At 35.6% G+C, this 8,521-nt stretch overlaps 1 protein-coding gene across 4 annotated transcripts in view; it reads right to left on the reverse strand.

Annotated features, from left to right (window-relative positions):
* Window positions 1-3,547: 3,547 nt before the first annotated feature.
* The window catches only part of nsun6 (NOP2/Sun RNA methyltransferase 6), a 10,239-nt gene continuing 5,265 nt past the window's right edge, over window positions 3,548-8,521 (reverse strand). For all 4 annotated transcript variants that reach the window (XM_024280127.2, XM_024280123.2, XM_024280125.2 and 1 more), the window contains exons 9-12: window positions 7,017-7,161; window positions 6,803-6,948; window positions 4,602-4,727; window positions 3,548-4,529 (exon numbers count right to left, since the gene is read on the reverse strand). In XM_024280127.2, the coding sequence (XP_024135895.1) occupies window positions 4,350-4,529; window positions 4,602-4,727; window positions 6,803-6,948; window positions 7,017-7,161 (597 nt within the window). In that variant the 3' untranslated portion in view covers window positions 3,548-4,349. The remainder of the gene's footprint in view (window positions 4,530-4,601; window positions 4,728-6,802; window positions 6,949-7,016; window positions 7,162-8,521) is intronic.

Raw genomic sequence — 8,521 nt, forward strand, 5'->3', positions numbered from 1 at the left:
ACCAATCAGAGACTCAGCTTTGGTCACGTGATGTTTTCATTGACTAGATCAAAGAGTAGAAAAGGAGATTCAAAATGGCGGCTAGATGCGTGGATTTTGTCCTGAACTTGAAGCCTGAAGGCCGCCAGAGACTGTCCCGATTCCCGACTATCCCAACTGTCCTGTTGGGCGAAGGCGGGATACACCCTTGACAAGTTTCCAGCCTGTCACAGAGCCCATTGAGCTGGATTGACGGCTACGCTAGCTAGCCACCCGGTGGATAGCTTAGCAAGCTAGCTAGCTCCATTCTCATTCTTCGGCAGAGCTAATAATGATCAATGCTGTCCAGAATCCAGCAGATGTAATGAGGTCTACAGCCTAAACTTCTAGTCCCTGGACAGCGGAGTTCGCTATGCTAGCCTGCTAGCGGTTAGCTGCCCAGAGAGCTGCCACAGGTGCCGTTGTAGCGTGTGCAATCGCTCTAGCTTCACAGGCATATTATTTTTTTATTTTTACTTTCATTAAGACATTAATAAAATGATCCCCCAGTTTTATTTTTAGATCAATGCTCAAACTGGTCCACAGAAAGACGGAAGTAGCGTTTAAAATGGCCATCAGGTGCAGCTGTCGCCACGCGAAAGAAGTACACCGCACCAGGAGAGGCTCGGAATGATCTGGTGAACCTAGACATGGCGACGTGCTAGCCGGCGCCTCTGAAGCATACACTCGCTCAACATCATCCATGTTTTCCATGATGTGGCAACGAATTAATTTGGCGATTGCTCCGCGTCAAGGTTATAACCAGTAAATTTGATTAATTGACGCACGTGCCGCGTCTGATGTGAATGCACCATTAGGCCTCCACTTATACTAGATAGTATGTATTTAATGCTTTAAAACTATACTTTACATATAATAACTGGAACGTTTAGCTGAATGTGAGCAGCTGCTGGCTGCAGCCTCATAGATAACAACCGTTTAAGAAGTTTAGTCCCAGCAGAAAAGTGTTTTCCCAAGTTGTCAGACTACTCCTTTAATTTTTTTTTTTTTTCGGTTCCACACTTACCACTCCGCTTCTCTTGTTTCCCAGGATTCAAGCTTTGGTCTTCTCTTTCGAGGCCCACCTTAGTCTTACCTTACAAGACGCTCAAGAAGTTCAAAGGAAAACTCTCTCATCTGACATGCTCTTGAAAACAGATCCAGAACCATCGTTCCACCCTTTATTCTTGCACTTTTACGGATTCACACTGGGTTTTTCAAGTGAAAGTGGTTTGATATGATTCTCCACTCTCCATACTGCAGAACTGCACTGCGGCTCAAACCTGACCCCCTTTTTTAATGAATGTTTCATTTCCCCTTGAACTCCTCCTTTCCAGTTCAAAGAATGTTTTTTTTTATTTCAAAGGACAAATTTACAGAATAAGCTTTAAAAAAATTGATTTTTTTACCACTTCATTCAAGCTTCCTGCCACTGACAAACACAGGGGATCTATTTATAGCACATCAGTGCTGTTTGGGATATTCTGAGAGCTTCCACCAATGATTTACTGTCAAACACTAAAAGATTTAAACCAAATCTGGTTTTGTTGAGGTTAACATACACACTAATTGAACATTTTTTTTTGTTATCTTTCCCCCAGAAGTGTAACTCCAAATCTCCCATTTCTATGCTACATTTGTAGCGCTACAGATTTTTTAACAGTGTACATGTGTATGTACATAAAGTTATATAAAGAATAAAGTTGGCAAAAAAAAAAAAAAAAATACCAGATGACACAGGCGTTTGATGTGTGCTTTGTCAGAACGCCCAGAAACAGGCGGGATGCAGCGTCTATAAATAGTCACAAGAATCTGCTGAAAAATTGAGGTAGACCCGCCTGCCCGCCTCCTGAGTCGTCATGACAACCCAGAGATGAATGACAATACGGGAGATGCGTCTATAATAGGAAAAGGAGACTTCACAACACACACAAAAATGGGCTTCCTGAGACGATGGGGTTTTAATGTCAAAAAAATAAATCTGCAGCGAGAAAATTCTGCTCCTAGAAGCCATGAAGTGCACAATAAGATCTTGAAAATGAATGTCAGAATGCTCAAACAGATGGTAAAACATTTAATTAACACTAATAGCTCAGCTGTATGTTTGCATAACATGTAAATGAGGGATACATGTTTTACATTTATGAGGAGGTGAGTGTTAATTAGTATTTCTACCTAATAATTTCTACCTATCTATAGTGATTCTAATGCTCCTTTCTGTATGTTTTTCGGCATGTAAAACTCAATAACACTTTCAGTGATTTCAGCAATCTTGCAATCAAAAACGCACTGCTGATTCAGAACACTACTGCTTTTACCTTTGGTATTTATAAGCTTTATAGTTTTTAAAATATTGAAAAAAATAAGCACAATAGGAAATGAATGAGAAATTGCTCAAATCCTTCAAAAACGTTGACCTCGCTAATATTTTAGCATTATGCTAGCTGTTTGTCAAAATTATATTTTTTTAAGTTCTTTAGGCAAATTTAGAGTTCAGCTAATATTTTAGCATTATTATAGCTTTTTTCCAAAATTAGACATTTTTTCCAGTTCATTTGGCTAATTTGGCATTAAGCTAATATCTTTACGTGCTTTTAGATTTAACTTTGTCAGCTTTCAGCCTTTTTTAAAGTTCTTTAGGCACATTTAGAGTTTAGCTACAATTTTATTATCATACTAGCTGTTTTAATACTTTTTAAAAAACGATTTTTAGGCAAATTTAGAGTTCAGCTAATATTTCAGCATAATGGTATCTTTTTTTGCTAAATTAGATATTTTTTCCAGTTCATTTGGCTAATTTGGCATTTAGCTAATATCGTTGCGTGTTTTTAGATTTAGCTTTGTCAGCTTTCAGCCTTTTTTTAAAGTTCTTTAGGAACATTTTTAGTTTAGCTACAATTTTATTATCATACTAGCTGTTTTAATACTTTTTAAAAAACTATTTTTAGGCAAATTTAGAGTTTAGCTAATATTTTAGCATTATGCTAGCTGTTTTTTGCAAAATGAGACATTTTTTCCAGTTCGTTTGGCTAATTTGGCATTTAGCTAATATTTTGGCGAGCTTTCAGATTCAGCGTTGTCAGCCTTCAGCCTTTTTTAAAGTTCTTTAGGCACATTTAGAGTTTAGCTAATGTTTTAGCATTATGCTAGCTGTTTTGTCAAAATTATACAATTTTTTAAGTTCTTTAGGCAAATTAGGAATTCAGCTAATATTTTAACATTATTATAGCTTTTTTTTGGGCAAAATTAGACATTTTTTCCATTTTATTTGGCAAATTTGGCTTTTAGCTAATATTCTGGTCAGCTTTCAGCCTGTTTTAAGTTCTTTAGGCATATTTAGAGTTTAGCTACAATTTTATTACCATGCTAGCCGTTTTGTTAAATTTATACTTTTTTAAAAATGTTTTTTTAGGCAAATTTAGAGTTTAGCTAATATTTTAGCATTATGGTAGCTATTTTATCAATATTATACTTTTTTAAAGCTCTTTATGCAAATTTGGAGTTTAGCTAATATTTTAGCATTGTGGTATTTTTTTTTTTTTTTTGCAAAATTTGATTTTTTTTTCCAGTTCATTTGGCTAATTTGGCATTAAGCTAATATTTTGACGAGGTTTCAGATTCATTATCAGCCACATCATTTTCATTATCAGCCACATTCAACCTACAGTATTCACATTTGCCTCATTGCGGGTAATGCTATAAATCTAGTTGGTAAATGTTTTTAAATCTTTTCACAAAGTTTGAGAATTGCTACAAATAAATAGGTTTTATATCATATATTATTCATATTTTAATGAAAAATCCAGTTTTTACAAACATGAAAAACAGTGAATATGTATGAATATTTACTTATGACAACTATAAATGTATATAAAATGTACATTTGATGCCTTTAAATTGTTAAAAAAAGACAATATTTCTGTAAAAGATGCTTTTATTGTGAAAAACTGTGACTTCCTCCCAGACACTGCAGTGGTTCAGGCAGATGCATCACCCGACTAATTAATTACCCCTCCCCTCGTCTCCCGTGCTGCTAAAGATGCTAAATTGTTAATACCTCTCCTGACCTCTTTCTGCGCACTACTTCCTGATCCAGAGAATCCGCCGTCACCATGGCAGCTGTGTCGTCACTGTTGTTATGGCGACGCAAGCATTGCTGCATTTGCCAGCTCCCATTCACTCTGTGTGTGTTTTAAAGCTCATCCCTACATGGGCCGCAAATGTTAAGAGGCAGATCCTGTAAACAGCGGAGCGCTCTTTGTCAGCGTTTCAAAAGCACGCCGCGCCGTCGCAGTATAAACACGTCTGTTCCCGAAAGCACACGCCTGCAGTCAGCTTTTCAGAAACTTGGCGATGAAAAAGCCAATCGTGTCCCCGTCGGCCCTGCCTGGGAGCGGGACGGAGGCGTCTGTGTGATCCCAGCTCAACTCCGGACTGAACCTCTGGAGGAGGCGCAGCTGCTCGCGTGGCAAACCAGCTCCCAGCATGCCGTCCGCGCCGACGTGCGGCTCCTGGTAGAGGCGGAGACGAGATTCAGATGAGTCCCTCTAGTGTGTGAAGTTAAGGGAAAAAAAGCGACTCACCTGTTGCTGCAGCGTGAGGCAGGGGAACGAGCTCAAAGCCCAGGCCACCTGCTCCTCGTTCTCCGCCAGCGTTATGGTGCAGGTGCTGTACACCAGAACCCCGCCCTTCTTCAACAACCGCACCGCCTGAGAGGATCCAGGAGGAAAACAGTTGTTACAGAAAAACGGAAAAACAACAAAAACTCCTTGGTGTCAATTCCACTCGGTAGGGGCTCAAGTTTTAATGGCAAAACACAACAATCACCCCAAACAAGTTTCTTTGTTCTTCCTTAGAGACCAGAGCCAATGAAAATCAGGTTTATATGCAATTCAGGTTTGCAACCTGAAACTGAATTTGCAATTTAAACTTCAATACAAGTTTTGGGTTAGAAAAAAACCTGACCTGCTCTTTTTGGAACTTTTTTTGTATTTTGTGATTTTATACCTTTCCTCCCATAGTTTTATTAAATATTTTTCTCATAACTTAAAAATGAAAAACTATTTTTGACACGAAAAAAAAAGGGAAATTATAATGTGATGAATTTTAAGTTACTTTAAAGTGAATTTAAAAAAATGTATTACATTTTTTTATTATTATTGTTTAGTAAATTACAAAATGCAAAATGTTTTAACATTTTAACTATGGCATCAAAAACTAATAATAATGTAAAATGGAATCAATTTTGTATTTATTTAGAATTTATTTTTAGAAATGTCAGGTTGAATTGTAATTTTTAATTTTGAATTCTAAATTGAAAAGTGACTAGTCAAATGAGAATTGTACATCACTTTGAATTTTGGGCAGAACAACGTCTTTTTTAGATGTTCTTGTGACATTTTATGTAAAGAAATTTAATTAATTGAAACAGATCAAAAGATGATCAGAGTGAGACTCTGACAAAAATATAATATCTTTGAGTAGTTGGTAACTCATTCTATCCTCTGCAAACAAAGTGTGTCAACAAAAGCTGAAAAAAACAAAAGAAAAATTAAAACTTCATAATAAAGTAAATTATTTTGCATTTATTTTGCTTAGGGCTCAAGAATAATTGCTTAGAGAGGCTGAGAAAATTCCAAAATATGTTAGTATTTTAGTCCCTCTGAGTTACATTAACATAAAATATTTGGGTTTAAATCAATTAGCTGCTAAGTGTTAACACAAATGCATAAAATTTTAACTAAATGGTTAAATTTCACTTTACTGAACACAGAAAAAGTCAAAACCTGTTTGTATCAGGACCATAACAGAAACCACTGTAGTTTCTTTTTCTAAATGAAGCTCCTGATGGTTTAAAGTTTTCTATTTATAATAATCTTCATTATCTTAGATCACGTGTAAACAGTGTAGAAAAATTGACATGTAAGAGAAAATAGACTTTAACATGCTGCTAAATATGGATCCACCCGATCCCTCAGATGAAGTCGGTGACCAGCCGCCGCTCCTCTTAATAATTGATTGAGTGAGAATACCTGCGGGTAAACTGCCCAACAATTTAATCTAATCTGACATTTTAAATAATTTACAATTGTGATTTTGTACTTTTCTTTGTCCATAATGCAACACTAGACGATTCCCCACAATACTCATGCCTAAATCTTCCTGTTTTTGTCTTATTTCAAAGCTTAAACTCTTTAATGGGCTCAACAGCGCCTCTACTGGTTACTGAGAGAAAATCATCCTAAAACACTAACCGCTTAATAGCCACTAGGGGGCGACAGTGAGCCTTTAATATTTAGGAAAGCAACTAAAAAAGTGATGCTAGTTAGGTAAATTTAGATAATTATGTAAAAACTTGCAACAAATGTACATATTAATCTTGTTTTAACTTAAATATTTATAAGATTCTTAAACATTTAAGCTCCTGTCATCTGTTTTTTTGTGGATAAGGTAGGAAAAAGCAGCTTAAGAGTTAAAAAGTTTTAATTTGATATCAGAACATAAAAAAGGAAAAGTAAAAATACTAATGTATTAAAAAAAAATTAGAAATATTTCTTGAATTATCATATCTGATTTGTGCATTCTCATTTGTTGCTTTAGTCACTGATATAAATATGTTTGTGCAACTAAACTGATTTAAAACTTTTGTCAAACAAGACTAAAATCCATCACTAAAATAAGATTTAAAAATAAAAGACAAGCTGCAGAAATAATCTATAACATGCTGCCATCTATTGGTCAAAATGAGTTCCTGCACAGATGCTCTTAAGTGAGGAAAACTCACAGCGTGAAACAGCTTTCGCTGGAGGGGCGGGTACGAACAGATCTCCTTGAGACTCCAGGTGCTGGCCATGTTGGGTCTTTGTCCCAGGCCGCTGCAGGGGGCGTCCAGCAGAACCCGGTCAAAACTCTCAGGGGGGAAAGGCGGCCCTGAAGCAGGAACGTCGTTTTTTTAAAAGAGTCTCAAACGGGGGGGGACAGACGGTGCAGCGGGGTACCTTGTGTTTGTGGCGTGGGGTCGCTGCTCACAGCCTGAGCGCCGTTAAAGCAGTACGCTTTAATACTTTGCAGCCGCAGCGTTTCTGCATTCTGACGAATGCGGTCGATCTTGTTCCGGATTTTGTCCAGGGCCACCACCTCTCCCTGTGTAGAAGATCAGCGACTTCCTGGATTCTTTTTCACATTCTGGCGTTCGCAGATAAAGTTTATCTCTCATGAACATCACAACTTACAGAATCAAAAGAGCTCATTTAGATTAATGCAATTCTTTTTTGAAGGATTTTGTAATTAATTAATCGATTTTAATCGCAATTTTTTAACCTAATAATAGCTGTGAAAAGCTTCATTTTGAGGCATTTTATTTACATTCACAACTAAAAAAGATTTCCAGCTTTTACTTTGAGACCACTGAGGGGTAATGTTTGTCAATCTTGAACAATTAACAAAAAAATAAATGTAACATTAGGTCTAGAGTGCTCTAATCTATTAGATCAAAAACTTTTCTGAGCAATCTAAAAATTATTGGGTAAAAATGTTGATATTTCACTGTTTATCACAACAGCAACACAGTAGAGAAGAGATTTTATAGTTTAATTTAACCTATTTGGGTGATTTGATCATTTTATAGATTGTGATGAAGCAGAAAAGAAATAGAGAATCTAAGAAGGAAGAAATGAGGAATTGAACTATTAAGACTTTGGATTTCTGTTTTTTAATTATTCTTTTGATTCATCATGTGGACAAAAACAAGTGGTAAGAGTTGAACTTTTTCTCTCAAATTATACTTTTTTTCCTCAAAAAGGAGCGAGGGGAGAGCGCAGTCTGAAACAACACAACATACTGTGTCTTAAAAAGTTAGTTTTTTTGTAAAAAACAAATTAAACTTAAGTATATAACAGGATTGATGTTCTAACGATTTATTTAATATTTATATTTTTCTTAAATTACCATGGTAAGAGCGAGATATTGCTCCTCCAGTGGAGAATTAACACGGAAGTAACCATCCGGCACAAAAATGAGATTAACGCGATTAAAAAAAATAACGGGCTAAAATATCAGTAATTATTTATATTTATTTATTTGTTCTTTTTTAGTTAGATCCATACAATCTGCTTAAGAAGAACAGGATGAAGACCAAGTCTTATAAATCCCTCTTATTATTTCATATGATACAAATAGATGATTAAATTAATGTGTATAATAAAACCAAACAAAAAATGAAAACCCAGGATAAAAACAATAATACAAACAGGAACATTATATTTACATCATGCTGCATACAAATCAATCATTTGGTTTTTACATTTAAACTTAAAACAAACAATACTTTAACACTTTTTCATGTCATTATCTAAGGAATTCAATGTTTTAACTACAGAAATGTAAGTAGTTATTTGTTTAAGTGTAGTTTTTACTTTAGGTACTTTAAAGTCAGAATTTCTTCTAATATTTCCTTCATTTATAACAAAAAGATTTTGGAAACTACATGGCAACGTGACGTTTT

The sequence above is a fragment of the Oryzias melastigma genome, linkage group LG20 (genome assembly GCF_002922805.2).
Source record: "Oryzias melastigma strain HK-1 linkage group LG20, ASM292280v2, whole genome shotgun sequence".
Classification (NCBI taxonomy): domain Eukaryota; kingdom Metazoa; phylum Chordata; class Actinopteri; order Beloniformes; family Adrianichthyidae; genus Oryzias; species Oryzias melastigma.